Source organism: Dendrobium catenatum, unplaced genomic scaffold (genome assembly GCF_001605985.2).
Source record: "Dendrobium catenatum unplaced genomic scaffold, ASM160598v2 fragScaff_scaffold_231, whole genome shotgun sequence".
Taxonomy (NCBI): Eukaryota; Viridiplantae; Streptophyta; class Magnoliopsida; order Asparagales; family Orchidaceae; genus Dendrobium; species Dendrobium catenatum.
The window spans coordinates 2,371,435-2,391,147 of NW_021318693.1; the positions used below are offsets into that span (position 1 = coordinate 2,371,435).

General features: G+C 35.0%; 2 protein-coding genes across 2 annotated transcripts; both read left to right on the forward strand.

Moving 5' to 3' along the window:
- The first annotated feature begins 1,745 nt into the window (after positions 1-1,745).
- On the forward strand, positions 1,746-5,550 carry LOC110104197 (tryptophan aminotransferase-related protein 4-like). Its single transcript, XM_020833193.2, has 5 exons — positions 1,746-2,294; positions 2,597-2,894; positions 3,839-4,149; positions 4,974-5,260; positions 5,339-5,550. Exons 1-5 carry the CDS (start codon positions 2,008-2,010, stop codon positions 5,548-5,550), a joined length of 1,395 nt encoding a protein of 464 aa, XP_020688852.1. The 5' UTR covers positions 1,746-2,007.
- A 2,125-nt stretch (positions 5,551-7,675) lies between these two features.
- Positions 7,676-14,680, forward strand: LOC110104212. Its single transcript, XM_020833214.2, has 3 exons — positions 7,676-7,883; positions 13,720-13,785; positions 13,882-14,680. Exons 1-3 carry the CDS (start codon positions 7,703-7,705, stop codon positions 14,181-14,183), a joined length of 549 nt encoding a protein of 182 aa, XP_020688873.1. The 5' UTR covers positions 7,676-7,702; the 3' UTR covers positions 14,184-14,680.
- Positions 14,681-19,713: the final 5,033 nt, after the last annotated feature.

Consider the following 19,713-nt stretch of genomic DNA (forward strand, 5'->3'; position numbering starts at 1 on the left):
GGCAGGAGATAGGGGGTCAGAAAGATCGTTGTTTCACAATGGAGGTCGGAGGGACCGTAGTAAGCGCCGGAGATCAGAATGACCATAGTCGGCAGGAGATGGGGCTCAAAAAGATTGTTATTTGGCAATGGAGGTCCGAAAGACCGTAGTATGCGACAGAAATCGGAATGACCATAGTCAGCAGGAGATATGGGTCAAAAAGATCGTTATCTGGTGATGGAGGTCGGAAGGACCGTAATAAGCGACATAGGTCAGAAGGACCATAGTCAGCAGGATATAGGGGGCAGAAAGAATGTTATCTGGTAATGGAGGTCAAAAGGACCATAGTAGGCAATAGAGGTCAAAAGGGTCGTAGTCAAGGGAAGATAGTGGTCAAAAATACCATAGTTATAAGGCGGTGGTCCGTCAAAAAATCCGGGCGTTATTTGGTAGTCAGGAAGAACTCTGACTTCTATCGGTGGTCCGACGAAAGTTCAGGCCTCAGTCGGTGGTTTGACAAAACTCTAACATCAAGACTAGCGAAACTCTGGCGTCAGCCGATGATCTGACAGAACTCCAACGTCAGGTGGTGGTCCAACGAAACTCCTGCGTCAAGTGGTCGTCTACCAGAACTCTGGCGTCGGGCGGTGGTCCGACGAAAGTCTGGCATTGGGTGGTGGCCTGACAGAACTACTATCTCTCTCTTGCTTGAGGTACCCCCTTTCAAGAGGAAGGAAGAGTCTATTTATAGATTTTGTAGAGTATCATGACCCATAAATAGGAGGAAGATCAAGGGTGAATAGAGAGTTGTTTGAATGGACGACCAATATTGAATCCCTTGATCGTGGACCATTTGCTAGACATTTAAAAGTCTTAATGATGTTGAAATTCATTGATCTTAGTCTCGTTGGATTCGTCCCGTTGAGCTGCTCAATTCGACTATTAGCATGTCACATTTAGAAACCATTTAGCAATCCAAATTGTGGTTTGAACCTTCTAACAACGCTTCAGGTCCTTAATTTGGACTCACTTGGGCTCAAATTGAGTCGAATTTGGTGTTGTTGGGTTCGTATTCTTGAGACGTTCAGTTCGACTGTAAGTTTGTTGAAATCAGAGTTCGTATGATCCCAAATTTAATTTTGAAAGTTTGAAACATGATTTTTCCTCGAGATTCGTGCCCGATCAAGATAATTTTTTGATGATACATCAATTATAATGATAATGTTCGCTAAACCGCCTTCTCGTCCCGAATGGCCATTATGATATTGAAGCAAGACATGTTGAGAGTCGTATGCTCTTTTTTTGAGCTCATTTTGCTACTTAACCATCATATAGATACTAAGGCTTTGTTTGGGATGGCTTTTTTGCTTCTTTTTAAACCGTCCCAAACAAAGCCTAACATTGATGCTAGTCTCCAATCAATGATCTAAACATATCACATCATAGATATTGATGTTGCAAATATATTAATGGTAATATATTGAAGTTTTGCATGTCAAATTTTAAGATTTTGCTTGGAACAACTCTCTTATTGCTTTCTAAAGCAGCTTTCAGTACAAAAATTTCTAGTTTAAATTTTTTTTACTAAAAAACTACTTTAAAAAACAATAAGAAAGCTGCCCCAAATAAATCCTAAATTATAACATGAAACTCTGCATGCATCTAAAATAAATAATCTCTCTCAAAATCTATATGCTTGATTGAATACAAATGTGAAAGATCTCAACACATCATTGTAGGCCACAGCATCATTCTGTTGCCCAGAAGAAGAAAAATAAAGGATTTTTTCATTTGTTTTGATCAATAAATAATATATTTTCTTGGAATTGCTTTTCTAACCTTCATTATTTTTTTGTATTTTCTAATACAATGCTTTGTCATTTAGTGAAGAATAACAAGCCGGCAATTCAAGCAGTATCAGATTCCAGACTGACCAAAAAATCTTTCAATGGATACTCTTCTCGCAGATCTGTATATAAATAACCAATAGGAGTAATTCTGAAGCCATTGGCAATTATTCTATAAAAGATGAAGAAGCAACAAAACCACAAGCTCCTGTTATCATTCTTATATTCCATCCTACTCAATGCATTGCTATCTCTCTATGTCATATACCACAGCCTATCAAGGCCTGGTTGGGGCATTGAAGCTATGGCGGAGGCCAAGGCGGCCGCCGCCATAACTTGTTCATGGCACGGACATGCCTTCGTCGATAGCGTCGTCATCAATGGCAGGCCCAAGTGCGAGTGCAACAATTGTTATGCAGGCGAAGATTGTTCTATTCTGATGCGTGATTGTCCGGCCGATGCTGTTAGGTATAAATTGTTGAATGAAAACTAAAAGAACGATCGGTTTAAAGTTTCATCATGAAAGATTTTAAAATCATTGAATTTACTTTGAAATGAATGCAATATATAAATAATTAATTAAAATTAATATCACTTAAATCAAATCCAACAATCACAGTTTGAATGAGATCGTTATAAAAAATTTATTATTATCTGCCTATTTTTAGAAAATATATAATGTTCATAATGAAATTTAAAAAAATGAAAGTAATTGTATAATAAAATTTAAAAAATTATAAATCATAAATACCTTGTTGATATACTTACAGTGGAGATCCACAATATTTGGAGCCATATTGGCGCCAAAATGCTGGGAGAAGTGCTGTGGTACTTTCAGGTTGGCACAGAATGAGCTATCAGAACAATGCTCCCAACTATATATCCATGGAACTGGAACGCCATATTCGTCTTCTCCATCGAGCGGTTGGAAATGCTGTCACCGACGACCGGTTCATCATCTTCGGCTCCGGTTCAACTCAACTCCTGAATGCCGTCATCAAAGCTTTCTCTTCTTCCTTGGATCACAACTCTCCGGTCGGTGTCGTCGCCACCGCTCCTTACTATGAGGTCAGTTTAGCATCAGCCGAAATAGAAAGACATTTGGGCTTCGTTTGGAATGGCTTTTTTATTGCTTTTGAAAACTCAAAAGCCATAAAAAAGCCGTCTCAAACGAAGCCTTGATCAGACATACAAGGAAGTTGTTTGGCTACAAGTAGGATTTAATAAACATTGTACATCCAAATTCAATAATTTTTTAGGGGATTAGAAGATGAAAATTGTTTGACATGATAAACGGTAAATCTTGCTAGATTTTAAATTGTTTGATTATTTAATCGTAAGATTTATGAGAAGAGAAATATTTAAATATGTTAAGAAATTATAGAATTAAACAAATTTTGGATTTAATTAATAATGGGGCTAAAATAGAATTTATCAAACATCAGGATTTATGATTGGTTTGGGGTGGTTTTTTTTATGTATTCCTAAAAGCTTTCATAGTTGTGATTGACTAACTTTTTTGCTTTTTTTTTTAAATTTCTAAGGTGAGTAAGAAAGCATATGATCCACTTCTCCAAAACAGGAAAGATCTATAATACTCACAAATAGCCTTCAAAAGGAGCTTATGATCTATTTGGGGTGGCTACTGCTGTCTGTAGAAGTAATTGTAGAATTATTGTGAGAAAAATAATTTTGTAAAAGCTATTGCGCCTATTATAGACTTGTTTTGTTTTAAAAAATTCGGATTATCAATAGCCATCACTACAGTAGTTTTGATCCTAAGAAAACTATTTCTCATCATAGAAATTTCTAAGAAGCGATAGCCAAATAGAACTGTGGTTACGGTCTAAGAAGCAAAATTATGAAAAAGTTATCCTAAGTGGATGTTTAAAATTCCCCTAATTCAATTTGGCATACAATAAGATACCTAACAATCCTATATTCAAAACAAATGGACACATTAACAAAACGATAAGACAGTTACATAAGTTTTACCAAATTGTTGGTTTCAGGTGTTCAGGGAGCAAACTAAGCTATTCAATTCAAGAGAATATCAATGGAAAGGAATCCCTTCCAATATGTCGGGTTCAACTAATTCAACTCAATTATCATCAGAAAATTTAATAGAAATTGTGACTTCTCCAAATAATCCTGATGGAAACTTACAGAGGCGATCCAAATTTCTCCTGGGATCATCAATGGCGGCCATTCATGATCATGCCTATTACTGGCCTCAGTATAGTCCAATTCCAGCTCCAGCAGATGAAGATGTCATGCTCTTCTCCAATGCCAAGTTCACAGGTCATGCCAGCTCCAGATTTGGGTAACTATCTACCTCTGCAATTAAAAGAAATATTGGTCATGAGATATACAAACTAATAAAAAAAAAAAATGATATTTCGAAGAGCTTTTATGCCCAAACAATTTGTTTTATCATTTCATTATGATCTCATGAGTATTCTAGATACGATACAACTCTAAGGGGCTATTTGGTAACAGGATTTAGGCTGGATTTGAGGCAGATTTTTGTGAAATCCAGCCAAATGGCCTAAAATGCAAAACCAAATCTCAAGGCAAATGAAGCCGCCGTAGACGGGAAATTCCACCTTATCGTGCTAAATCCCAGATTTCCAAAATCCTGTTTTTTACCGGATTTATAAAATCCGTTGGCTCGAGAAGAAGAGTTCACTAGTAAAATCTATTCTATAGCCAAACAGTCAAACATAATTTAATAAGATTTATCACGAATGTTACCAAACAGTTTTCAGGATTTAGGCCCCTCAGGATTTCCGAAATCCAGATTTAGCGGATTTACGAAATCCTACTTAAATCAAATCCTGTGTGATACCAAACAGCCCCTAAATGTAGTGTTATGACAATATTATCCAAAAATAACTATCTAAAATAAGGATGGACTCTTAATATTCTCATGACTATTTCCATATTTCATACATACATGATCTATTTATAATAGATTTATAAAATCAACTTTATGATTTGAATTCTAACTCATAAAAGTTTATTCAATCCTTAGAGTTCATTTATGTTTAAACATATAAATGATTCAAATTATTTTTTAAACTTGAAAAGTTACGATCATAGAATAGTATAATCTATAAATATAATTGATTGCTCTAAACATTGTAGGTGGGCAATAATAAAGGATGAGAAAGTATATCAGAAGGTGGTTACGTACATGGACTTGAGCACAGTTGGTGTCTCCAGTGATACACAGTTGAGAGTCCTGAAGCTGATTAAGACAATACTGTTGCAAATAAGAGAGGAAGGTGATTTCTTCAAGTTTGGCTATGAAATAATGAAGGAAAGATGGCAAAAACTGAGCAAAATTGTGTCTTCTTCCAACCGTTTTTCTCTTCAGAAGCTCTCACCTCACTATTGCAACTACTTCAATGAGTTCAAAGACCCTTCTCCTGGTCTGTCTCCAATATTTAGTAGCCTAAATTTATAACTCTCATATTTATATTAAAGAAATGCATTGAATTTGTGTACAGCATATGCATGGCTGAGATGTGAGAAAGATGAAGATGAAGATTGTGAGGCTGTGCTTAGAAATGCTGGCATACTTTCCCGGGGAGGCACTGTGTTCGAAGCTCATAGCCGATACGCTCGGCTTAGTCTTATCAAGACACTGGATGACTTCGAGCAGCTTCTGCAGAAGCTGCAGACTCTTATTTTCAGTACTGATTCTTATAGTTCACTTTGATGAGGATTTTAATCATCTTCCTCATTTTGACAAAATGAAGATCGAAAATGTAATGAACTAACCAATAGAAAAACAGAAGAAAAAAACCAGAGATCTGGAGTCAGCATCCTTGTTGACCTCTATCCATTTGCATTTTCTATTTTATAATGACGGCAACTGTAAGTTATAAGAAGCCTAAAATGAAGGCCTGAGGCAGAATCTTCATCCTAAATCCAAAATTTAGGGATTGTTTGGAGTATGGTTAATAATAAATTTCAAGAACTTATACCTACAAAATGTTCTGCCTGAATCGTGTTGCTTGACATATCTACTCTTAAGCTTTGAGCCTACTCTTTGTCTCAAAGATTCTAAGGTTTCTTTTGATTTGAGATAGTACAAACTTTTTTATTGCCTTTAGTTATCAATGATTCAAGATAAGCATCATTAAGGGTGGAAAAATCAGAGTTCAAATTGAGCCCGATGTATTAGTGAATAGACATCCATTAACAAAAAATTTATGTCAATGAGTCAGAACCACTACTAACGTACTAAGAACACAAGTTTTACTTTATTTTTTAATGTCAAACTCATATAAATCTTTAATTTTCTCTAAAATGAGAGTCCTCCATTGAACACTCACCTCTTAAAAATTTTCAACAGTATCAAATGTCATGCATTATGATCCCAATCATTGTGTAGAGACCATACGGGAGTTGCTGGCTCTTGAAACTCAATAAACTAGATTAAAATATGAACTCCGGTGGTGGTGGACGAACAGGTGGAAGTCCGGAGGCGGTCGACGAACAGGTGCAAGTCCAATAGTGGTCGACGAATAGGCGGAAGTCTGGAAGTGGTTGACGAATAGGCGGAAGTCCGGCAGTATTCGGGAAGAACTCCGAAGGTGGTCAACGAACAGGTGGAAGTCTAACGGTGGTCGGGAAGAACTCCGACGGTGGTTGACGAACAAACGAAAGTTCGGAGGTGGTTGACGAACAGGCAGAAGTTCAGAGGTGGTTGACGAACAGGCGGATGTCCGACGGCGGCCAGAAAGAACTCTAGCGGTGGTCGACGAACAGGTAGAAGTCCGGAGGTGGTTGACGAATAAGCGAAAGTCCGACGGTGGTCGACAAATAGGCGGAAGTCTAGAGGTGGTCGATGAATAGGCGGAAGTCCTGCAGTGGTTAGGAAGAACTCCGACGGTGGTCGATGAATAGGCGGAAGTCTGGAGGTGGTTGATGAATAAGCAGAAGTCTGACAGTGGTCGACGAATAGGAGGAAGTCTGGAGGTGGTCGACAAACAGGCGGAAATCTGGCAGTGGTCGGGAAGAACTTTGACAGTGGTAAACGAACACACGGAAGTCTGGCGGTGGTTGGGAAGAACTTTGACGGTGGTCGACGAACAGACAAAAGTCCGGCGGTGATCGGGAAGAAACTCCGGCGATGGTCGGGAAGAAACTTAGACAACGGTTGGTAAGAACTCCGGCGACAATCAGGAAAAAACTCCGGCGGCAGTTGGGAAAATGTTTCAGCGGTGGTCGAGAAGAACTTTGCCAACGGTCGGAAAGAAACTTCGGCGATGGTCGTGAATAGGCGGAAATCCAGCAGTGGTCGGCGGCAAGTCAGCTTCAAACATCTTCCCTTATCTTCCTTTTATTCTTTTCCTCATTTTCATCTCCTCTTCTTTTTTTTTTTTTCTCTTCATGTGAAGAATGGAGAGTGTCATGACTTGTAAATATGGGGAGGATCAAAGTCGATATGGGAGTGGTTTAGATGGACGGCTGATATTGATCCCTTTGATCGTGGACAGTTTATTGATCATTTGAATGTCTTAATGATATCAGAATTCGGCAATCTTGGGCTCGTTGGAATCGTCTCGTCGAGCTGCCCGATTTGACTATAAGCATGTCATGTTTGGAATTTGTTTAGTAATTCAAATTATACTTTGAACCCTTCAAATATACTTAATTTGGACTCTTGATTTGGGCTCATTTGGACTTAATTTGACTGATTTTGGTGTTGTTGGGTTCGTCTTTCCGAGACGTTCAGTTCAACTATACTTTTGCTAAAATTGGAGTTTGGATGATCATTGATTTAATTTTGGAAGCTTTTAATTCAATCAATTTGTCATCATCATCGCAAAATGCAGAGAGAGAGAGAGAGAGAGAGAGAGATTATGGCCTCTAGAATTGCCCCTTCGCCTCTCCCAGCTGCATCTCTTAGGTTTCAGGTTTCAGAAAGGCTATCAACGAAGAGTCATGCGCTCTTCATCAATCCTTACGGAGCAGACAAGAAGCTATCTCTTCCCAGTAGAGCATCTCAATCAGATAACGTAGCAGAGGAACAAAGTGCAACAGGTTTGATTTTAAAAACAAGCTCAGAGTGTTCAACATAAAGCTGCTTTCGATTAAATAGAAACTCATCAGAAAAAATGCGAAATAAATTGACTCTCTTTAGATCTTTAATTATTTACTTTCCTGCTACTTACGTATAAGATTTGTTGATTATTTTAATGTTTCAAAGACATTTTAGCTTGCTTTTACTAGATTTTCTTTCAAACTGTTGCGGGTATTAGTCCACTAGCTTTCATGAGCTCCGAACAAACCCTAAAAATTGGGAGTGTGAAATCCAAAAAATTGTTTGACATGATAGATGCTAAATCTGGCTAAATTTTAGTGGAATTTTTACAGTTGTTATCGAGATTATAATTTAAGCAAAATAGATAATTAATTAAACTAAATAATTAATAATTATTATTGATTAAGATATGAAAGCTTTGATGGTTAGACTAATTAAAAACGTTAAAGATCTATTTATGATAATTAAATCTAGAATAAATTATCTAATGGTTTAGTGCACTATTAATTGAAAATTAACTAATTAATTTTTTTCCCAAAAAAAAAAAATTAACTAATTATGAATATTAAATAATGATTAGTTAAGTTTTAAGTAAAAGACATTACTATTGTATTATTCTTTAACGAGGCTAGTTAAGTTTAAATAGTTAATTGATTAGATTAAAAGTAAATAAAAATCACTTAGATTTTTTGGCATCCTAGTCATGATTGTCCTTTTCTCTGGAACCAATCACACTAGCTAGCCACGCCTCTTCATGCTAGCTATGATCTGATGTAGGGGATCGGTGGAAGAATGGGATGCAAAGAAGGAACACACAAACAAGGGAATCAAATATATAAGACTCAAAGCTCAAAAGATATAATATTCTTCATATCTCCCTTCCTGCTACAACTAATATATATATATATATATCATATTCTTTGAATATTCCAGAAAGTTCTAAAAATGAGTATAAAAATAGATATAATATTCTAAGGCATGATTTAACTAAGATGTTCCACATCATGATCGCCCTATGGCCTCGTGCTTGGTGCACTCCTTGTTAGTCATCGATATCATTCATTTGTGTGCTCTCCTTGCATGATCGCATGATTTCAATTGGTTTGTGTGTCTAGCTACTCACTACATTCAGAATTGCCCATTAGTTGTCATAGTTGATCCCACTGCCAGTCTCCTTTTATGATAGCTTCAAAATCTTAGTGGGCTTCATCTACCCTATTTCCTTTGTTCTTCAACCAAAGATCCAACCCTCATCAACATAAACCACCCTCTACATTTTAGGATAAGCCAGCCCTAAATTTTGGCCAAATTTGATGTCTTTGAGTTAGCTACTCCATTCTCTTTCGTTATAGCAAGCAAATTCTCGATGGGATGTCTTAACCTTGAGACTATATGCATGAATTGAAATTATCAGGAGAATATTCTATTGGAGTTCTTGATCATTGCCATATCATATCAAATTATTGATGGAAGTATATTATTTTAGACTTTTCTCAAGACAATCTTATTGCGTATGTGCCTTTCTAATGTATACTTCATTTTTCTCCCTTGGATCACATATAATGTATAACCATAATTAAGGCTGCAAATGAACTGAGCGTTCGACCAGCTACTTGTAGCTTGGCTCAATTACAACTCGTTAATTATCGTTTGTTTAAGTAATCAAACAAATTTAAATAATTTTTAAGATACTTGACAGTTAAATAAATAAGTTTAAACAGCTATGTGTTCACCTCGCTTATGTTCATGAATAATATCAATTAATAATAAGCTTGATAAGAAGCTTGATTAATATTTAATACAAAGCTTGTGAATAAACTCGTTAAGAATCAATTAAGTCTTGTTCTAAATCCTTATTTGGTATATTTTTGCATAATTTTTAGTGTTATTATAATAAATAAATTTTATTTTATAAAAAATAAATTTTATTTTTTTCTGTTATACTCTTTCAATAATTTGTTCATGAGCAAGAAGGATTTATTCACATTTGTTGAATTGTTTGTTTATAGCATTCATAAACAAGCTTATTTATAAGAAGAATCATTTTCAGAGCTCATTTGTTCGTGAACATGCTCATTCGGTGGCTTTAAAACACTAACTAGATATATTTGTAATTTTTTGGTAGCGCAAAAACTCTCACCAAATATATTCGTGAATATGCTCCATGTAATTATTTGTTAGTATGCTTGATAAGGTTTGATGTTTAAGCTAATGAACATCTAGAAAATAAAGCTCGTTAATAGCTTGATAAGACTAATTTATTTAAAGCTCGATAAGCATGGAATGAATCAAATATGAACCAACACAAACCAAACATGAGTATCTATCCTTTTAAATGAATCAAGCTTGAACACAAACAAAAAAAACTCAAATCGAGCTCGAATTGAACTTGAATAAGCTTAATAATAAACGTGGTCAAATATAAACAAGCACATACCTAGCATGGCCCAGTTCATTTGCAACTCTATCCACAATCATTTTGGTCTCCTCAAGCCTGCTAGGATAGAAGCCTAATTCCAAATATTTGATCTTCATTATGCTCTCAATATCAGATTCTTTAAATACCTTGGCTAGAACTTTTCTTCAAAGCAGCTCAGACTTCTCCAGCATTCATCGAAATAGTGCTTCAGCTCATTCAGATTGATGTCAACCACCAAAAAAAGCATCCCTTATCAACATCTTCAAAATGGGCTCCTCTTCTTATTCAAAGCATGTAGCTCTTCATTGTGGAGATCCATCTTGTTCAGGTCACCCATCCACGTGTTGGAGGAACAAGAGATAATTGGGGAAATAGTAGCTGTAACGTCATTCAGCTTATTGAAAATAATGGTCTCCAATAAACACCTTGAACTTAAGCTTCTACATAAACCTCTTTTACTCTTTCTACAATATAGTAAGAACGTGGGCATTCATGTTCTCTACGACAGCAACCCAAAAAGGCAAGAGTAGGGGAGGAGCCTTGATTTTGATCTGCATTATGATCATCACCATCTTTTTCTTGATGTTTCGGGTGCAAAGATGAAAGGATCCTCACGAAGAGAGGAAAAATCTCTTAAGATATACTCTTCCTAAAAGAAATTGGAAGCCTTTACTTTATTAACGCTTTCAAGAATTGAATATGGATTCCAAACATATAATTTCGATCGAGTCCTACCTGTTTTCAACCTTAACCTTCCTCTATTACAAAAATTTTACCATCTAAAAATATAGTGTCAAGTACAAACATTTCTCGCACATTCCTAATCAAAACATCAACAATTATAATCACCAAAACAAAATCAAAGAGGAACTATTAGGTGTTATGAGTAGCCTTACTCATCTAGTCAGTGGCATTTTCTGATATATCTGATTAAACATGAAAAAGGGGACGAATAAAAAATTTCATCCTACAAACAAATCACTCACAAAGGCAAAGAGGATAAAATTTTATAGGAAAACAAATGATCACATGTTGAAAATCTCTCAACTTTATGAACTTTCAAAATAAAGGGGAAGTATTACTCAAAAATCTCCCAAGCATTAGTAACCTAACTTACTTGGTCTAAATCAAGATAATATTGAAAATATTAATATCGAGACATTTCAACATCTACAATAATTCCTCTCAAGAAAACTCTCAGGCAAAGCTATCCAGACCTATCTCGCATGAATCTTCACACGAATATGGGAGTTACAAGGGATAATGCCTACTATTACAAATCCTTATGGATGAATAATGAATGTTGACCTTAATTGATGTAAAGATATAAAGATGCTAAGAATTCATTGAAAAAAGACATTATATATAAAAGATGAATCATATTTGAGTTATTAGAGCCAAATTAAATTAGGTCGTTCATGGACAATAACTCTTAGAGTTAGATCTACTCTAACATTCAATTAATCTTCAATTTATCATTGGGGAACTAATAGTACTATAAATAACAACTATCAAATCTCTTTAAGGGCATCAAAACTGGACATCTCTTGATCTAACATGCAATTACATATCAAACAATCTCCTAACATTTTGTGTTAGATATTATAGTATTATAGATACGCTCTTTGAACTTTTTCTTCTCATATAGTTAAAGTTTCTCTCAACTCGCGACATTATGGACGTATATCAAAAGTTTTAATTATTTAAATTTATTTTGCACACCCTTATTTCTCGTTGTATGCTCTTTGCTTCCTTATAGTGTACCTCAGGTGCAATTTATATTTAATATCTATCCTCTCAAACCCTTGGACAACTGAAGTCCTCTTGCCTTGGGTGAGGATGAATTTGCACTGTCCACACATGGTAGTATGACTAGGATATGGGTTTGAGTTCGGCATATACCTGACATGACAGAATATGATCAATGAGTGCTCTTATTGATACAAGTACATTTGTCCCGTGAAACTGAGGTCCTTAAGGCTTGCTAAGGTGTACTGGTTGTCATGAAAGTGATTAAAGTTGGATTTTTTGTGTCGTAAGGTGGAACTTCAAGAATAGCTTCTTTCATTTTGTCTTCATTTGTGTTGAGCACCATGACTTGGAGGAAAAAAATGTAAGCTTCTCGGTTGCAGGAAAGATTATGGAATAAAATCAAGCAAAAGTTGCTAGGAATATTTTACGAGAGAATCAGGCAAATCAATATTCTATTGTATAGGTCGTCCCAATGCCAGGTTCTGTAATTATAGCATTTATAGCAAAAAGTTGTTACTTTAGATGTGAAAAAAATTAGTGGAAGGTGCACTTTAATGGATCCACTTCGACATGCAACAGATGTGCTTTAGGGGCCTCTTAAGGGCGTTAAGTTCAAGTATCATCTTGGCTTATTGAGATTACATAGTGATTAACCCTTCTATTCGTTGGAAGCTTAGAGAGCTCGACTTAGTGAATTATTAAATTTTGCTCAATATGTTTTTTGTTTGGTACAACACTCATTACATTTGATCTCAAGTGTTGCACGCTATCTAATATGCTTGAAATACTCCAATTGAGGATTTAATCTATTGAAATTGGCGTGATATTGGTATTATGCACCTCATTTTGCATGTGTGGGATTGCGAACTTTACTTGACAATTATGTAATCGATTATACAAGATGAGTATGAAAATTGAGAAAGCTCAATTTCCATGTATGACTTGATTAGTGCGAGGGAAGTAGGGCATGCAATTAGGCTTTTCAATTTGGAACTCTCTTAACTTTCATAAGAATGTGCGATTACATAAGATGGCGTAACTCTCTCATTTAGGATTTTATCATAAGTGCTGCTCTCATGACGAGGGTTGGAGAATTTTCTACATGGTGGCAATCTATATCATGTTGTGAGGTTAACTAGCTTGAGAGGGTTTCATGGGCTTCTTCTTTGTTGATAATTTGGCGTACTCCTTATTTTCATAATTATTTGTTACTTTTGTTTACTAGATCCTATCCTCTTCTTTCTCGTAGGCCTAAGTTTTGTTTAAGTGAGAATCACATAAATTTTGATATTTTTATGAGTGTTTTGTCATATTGTAATTTTTGTAGTTCAACCGATTTCTTTCTTAGATGTGCTTCTACATAGAATTAGGTTTCATTTGGGATGGCTTTCTTACTGCTTCTTAAAACAGTTTTTCAGTACAAAAATTAAAATTTTATATTTCCTTGTTTACCTTATAATGCAAGCCCCAATGGCTACTCTAACCTGCTGCATCCTCAAATTATACCTATTTTTTATTTCTGGTTTTCCTTAAAGGCAACTATATAAGGTTTATGTAATTCTATAGAACTAGTACCACCATTCTCTATGTGTAACAGATATTGACAATTTCTGTATTACTTTTCTAATATAAAACTATATCATTCCGCCTTTCAACTTGGGAAGAGTCTTCTGTTCGCAGTCAACTGGATCTCCTGGAACAGCTAACATCCACCACCAATACAGGCCGTGGTATGAATCTTTCAACAACAGTACTCCAAAAACAGTATGAACCCTGGCCATACCACTTTCCTGTAACCTATTCCTACCAAATTGTCACATTTACAGGTTATGAGAGTGGCGGTGATACTGCAAGACCCACAATTCGAGAACAACTTGCCGAATTAACCAGAGGAAGAGATGAAGACTTTACTCTTCAATTAGGTAAAAAGATGAAAGAAAGCTTGAAAAAGTTGAATATCTTAACAATTTCACAGAGGAGAAACATCAAGCGACAGACTTACCTCAATGAAGTATCTCGCAGAAATGATGTTACTTTCTTTGCCACAATAGGAGCGTTTATACTTCTCCCTCCATTAGTCATCTTGGCCGCAGCTATACAAACTGGATATGTTCAGCTCTTTCCATGATGAATGTGTGAATGTAATAGCATTTCTTATTCATCGCAGTGTGCAAATGCAAAGTCTTAAAAACAGCAATGTACAGTGTATAATACTATATACTGCAAATAGTTTCATGACTAGCATAGCAGGAGATCATTATCACCAAAAAGGAACTAAGCTTCAGGTTTCTGATATCATCACATAGTTCAAGCTGCAATTTGCCCTATAAAAATGACAGGAAGAATTACCAAGCTCCAAATGGAAGATGCAGTTTCAGGTTTTCCTTGCAAGCTTCAAGCAAATTTCTGGTTTTACTGGCCTGATTGTAATCACAGCTTCGGCTTTAAAGAAGGTTGTTTGGTCGAAGAAGTTAGAAGGCATATTTTGGATTTTTCTAATCACAGCTTCGGCTTTTGACAGTATGAAATCCAATTGAGTTTTGGATTTTTATGGTTTGAAATTTTCTACTAAATTTATCCAATTTGGGCTACCAGTAAATTATCATTTTGCAGAGATTATTCTTACTTTCATGTTTTCATTAGAAGCTACCGAATAATTGTTTAATTAGTGCTCTTTTGAATTGCAAATTTTCAATCAAAATTACGTGTGTTAATAGATTGCATCATCTAGTTGCATTATACTGCTATAACATAATACGTCTAGCATCAAATTAGTATCAGAGGCTCAGAGATGAAAAAAACAATTACATAAAGTTTGGTAGGTTTTGATTATAGACAACTACACCATGATTAGTAGGAGATTCAGAATTACATTTCTACATTCAATTACAAGTATACTTAGACAAATTTTATAAGGAATCCTTTTTGGCTCGTCTGGGGACTGAGAAATTTTGTCTTAGTGTAGTAAGGGGAGGCTTTCATTCTTACAAAGCATAAATTGAGGCATCGTCCCTAACACTCGGTCTCACTTATTGCCCACTATTAGTAGGCTAATACCTCCATGATAAAACTTAAATTAAGGCTTCGTTTGGGACGGCTTTTTTGCTGCTTCTTAAAGCAATTTTTTAGTAAAAAATTAAATTTTTTGTACTAAAAAGTTGTCTTAAAAAGCAGTAAGAAAGCCGTCCCAAACAAAACCTAAAAAGTTGTCTTAAGAAGCAGTAAGAAAGCCGTCTCAAACAAAACCTAAATTAAGTTACTAAATTACTAAATTTTAACTAATTATAAATACCTTTGTTATTTATTTAAATAAAATTTGAATGAAAAGATTATTTATTTTCTAATATTTTAATAATTAAGTCCTATGAAATCTAATCTTCCCATAGAAGCTCACTGAAGCCAAAAAGCCCTAAGCCCGACTCAACTTTGTCATTAATCTCCGTACATTTCCTCACATTGTCACTCCTCATTGAAGCCCTAGGTTGACTCGTTATTTATAATTTCATGATAAGGTCTTATTCATGTTTTATTTTACATATTTATATCATTTAAATTTTAAAAATATATTATGAATCATATGACAATAATATTTGGATTTAGGAATTTATTTTTCTTATATTTGATTATTTAATCATGTTTTCTATCCGTAATATATTAAAACTATTAAATTTATGGATCATATACCCATGCCTCAAAGCTTATGCATGGTCTCCAAATAAATAAAATGCATCATTATGCATTCACCTTTTAAAACATTGTCCAGTATCATGAAACTCAACCCATCGATGCCATCATACATATGGATCATAATGCAAGCTTCCTCATTAATTGATTATATATCATAATGGCCAGTTTAGATTACAAACTAACCCTTTCCACCCAAGGGCACAATAACCCTTCATGATTTTAAGAAATAATTTATTCCAACTCAAACCCTCCTATTTTCCAAATTATGATATGTTGTTTATTGATCAAGCATGATCATCATAAAAGAAGGGGCCTAACCCATACTTTAAATCATGACTTTACTACGTAAAAAGTTCCATAAGTGAGCCCCAAAAGGATCCCCTTAATTGGGGTGTCACCTGGTGATCGGCTAAAATGATGTTTGCAGGAGCAAAATCTATGAAAAGAAAAGGGGAAAACAAGAGGCAAATAACTCAAATCTTCATTATTACATATCTAACCCTATACAAAAAAAAAACTAACAAACCTATGTATTTGAATTTTTCACGATCAATTTGTTGAGAATTTAATAAACAAAATGAAAATATGGATTGGAGTTTTATTGCGCTCCCCGAGATTTGGATGGTAGTATCATAAATGAAGATAGTTGCGGTTAGTTTTTTGAATATGTCAATTGGGGATGTTAAACGTATAATTGACCCAAAGAAAAAAAAAATAGATTTGAATTTAATGCACCCTATATTTCGGTTGAAAGAAAATATTTGAATAAAGTTTAGATGAACCTAACTATCTATTGCCTGAAATTAACTGAATGTATCTTATGTTACACATATCATAAGTATATATACATAGAAATATATCTTTTGTGTCGAATAAAAGTATTTTATATTAAGTAATAAAAATGAGCATCTTATATCTTGGCCATAATAGAAAACCCACAATCTCATTTTTGTAAGGCCTATGAATGTTGCACCGATACGGATACGACGACACGGATACGACACGATACGGATACGGGACACGTCAATTCTTAAAAATATAGGATACGGGTACGGCGCGGACACGGCATTATAATTTATAAATCATACATAAAAATTAAGAAAACAATCAAAGCATAATATTTGAAATTATAAAATAAAAAAAAAATAATATTTGTAGCCTTGTAGCTTATAATATCAAAATATAAGAAAGCATTAAATGTCTAGTACAACAATAAAAGCATAAACATAAATTATCTAGCACATGAAGTTTCAACTATTCAATAAAAGGAATGATATGATTAGCTTCTTCATTGGTTTGTCTTTGAACTTTTATATCATATTCAATAAATATCATAGAATCTAATTCAGGCTCATCAAGTGAAAGATTAGTAATTTCTAATATTCTCATCATCAAGAGACTCAAATCTATCTCGAAAATGAGAGAACCTTGCTCGCAGCCCCGGAAGTAAATACGATGCGTCTTTTTTTTATTTCTTTTTATTTTTCAATGGACACGCGTATCGGATAAGCGTGTCCTTTTGAAATTAAATAGTATTTTAATTGGATGCGGCTTTGGTGTATCCGACATATATCAGTGGCGTATAGGAGGCGTATCCGTGTATCAGTATATCGGATACAGCACGCCTTCATAAATAGGAGTATTGGTGCAACATAGGGCGGCTATGATAGTACTAAGTATAATATCACAATAGATAAATAAAAAATAGGCCAATATAGAAATACTAAATGATTGGCACTCACCTATTGACTTAATTTTGTGGATTAAAATTGGATTTGACTATTCTTTATCAAGTCAACTTGGTCATCCTTAATTTGGTTTCAAACTCCTTAAAAGCGGTATCATAATTAATGTTTTGGCTAATATTATGTGGTTCGTGTAGTTAGGGGTGTCAATTCGGGTCAACGGGTCGGGTTCGGGTCGAACCCGGAATTGACTCAACACTATTCGGGTCAACCCGAACCCGACCCATTTTTAAAAACGGGTCAGGTTTCTGGACCCGACCCCGGCCCGATTCGGGTCCGGGTCAACCTGACCCGACACGAATAACCCAGGGTTGACCCAAAATTGCTAATTTTCGGGTCAAGATTGGGTCAATCTCGGGTTTTCTTGTAAAAAACAGGTCAATATCGGGTTTTTGGGTCAAAAATGAGTTTTCGTGTCAATTTCGGGTTGATGGGTCAACCCGAACCCGGATTTTTCCAGGTCGGGTTCGGATCGTGTTTCGGGTCATGTCAAAAGTTGACACCTCTGCGTGTAGTTCATAACACTTAAAAATCTTGGCGCCTTCTATCATGACCGAGATAGTTCAAGAGTATGCAACTCCTACAATGTTTTCATGTTGTTGACCAAAGTTCTTGTTGCACGACAATTGATAATGTTAAAAAACTTATGTTTGAGGGAGAGTGATGCTCAATACGGAAAACTTTCAAGTAAGGGAAAGATATTTAAGGCCCTCACCTATTTGCTTAAGCTTTTATATTGAAATTATATTTGACCACTAGAATATCTGATCAATTTTAATCCCTCTTTGATCCATACTTCCTAATACATGCTCTCTCCTAATTCATGATTACAAAGAACATTATCCACCTTCTCATGGACTCTCCATTCATAAAACTAAGGAAAGCCCCATTTGCAAAGGGCTAACATTTTGAGCAGGGACCACCTCTTTTGAAATAATATATAAAAGAAGAAGATAAGATAATCCATCAATAAATTTTCTTCCCTTACTCTTTCTCCTCTCCTAACATTGCAACGATAATCAACCCAAGACTAGTCAATAATATTTTCTGGATTCAAAAGAAGAAGAAAACATTGAAGGCCTCATGTTGATATTTAGATCTGGCCAAAGGAAACTAAAATTAATAAACTATTATTATGTTAATCTTTGGTTCAGATTGGGGCAGCATTAAAAACAACACCATGAGAGAATGCCTGGAGATGAAAATACAAACTCAAAAGGTGCTAAATTGCTTGTCTCCTTTCAATGATAGCAAAACGTCTGACATGGGACTTTGGGATGGGAGGTTGGCCTTATTGACTTACGTTTGATCTAACAAGCCAAACAATCTCCCCCTAAAATAGCCTTAAAATAAGAATAAACTACAGACAATGACAAAGTGTAGACCACATTCCAACAACAAACATTAAGGAGGTGCTCAATTGAAAGCATTATACATGTGTGTATTTTCAAAATGTTGAGTAAGGTAAAAAAATGTATTCTAAATTATTTGATTTCCAGCAAAATAGATACATAGAAATTATTTTTTTTATGTTTGGTTCAATAAAGTGTAGACTATTATCGTTCTTTATTCTCATAAAATTTCAACAACAATAACAACAACATCAAGTCTTTATCCCACTACATGGGATGGCTACATGAATCGTTTTTCTCCATTGTGTCTAGTTAAGAGTCATATTATTCTCATAAAAATAAAAATAAAAATTAAAAAATAAAATTTTAAGTCTTGGAGGCTTGAGAAGAATTATAGAACCAGCCCTTAGAGCAAATCTAAAATGATAAACTTAACCCTAGAACTTTAAAAATTATAATAGCAACCTAAGACCATTCACAAAACTACACATACGGATTTTTGAAGTACCATAGCCAACTCTTATTAATGCCCCTATGGGAGTAAGGTATAAGTATTTATGATGGTATATGTTTTGCAACTCAAGACATTTGCAAGAGGATGTATCCTGGTGTATGCTTTTGCTGATGATATTCTTCTTATTGATAAGACTAGAGAGGGAGTTAAGGGAAAACTTGAATTATGGAGGTTAATCTTAGAGTTTAAAGATTTTTGTTTGAGTAGATCTAAAATTGAATACATTGAGTGTAATTTTAGCAGTAATAGATCTAGTTTTGGGATTGTGACTTTGGGTGATCAAGTCATTAAAAATAGTGTACGTTTTAGATATTTCGGGTCTATTGTTCAAAGCTATGGTGAAATAGATGGGGATATTAT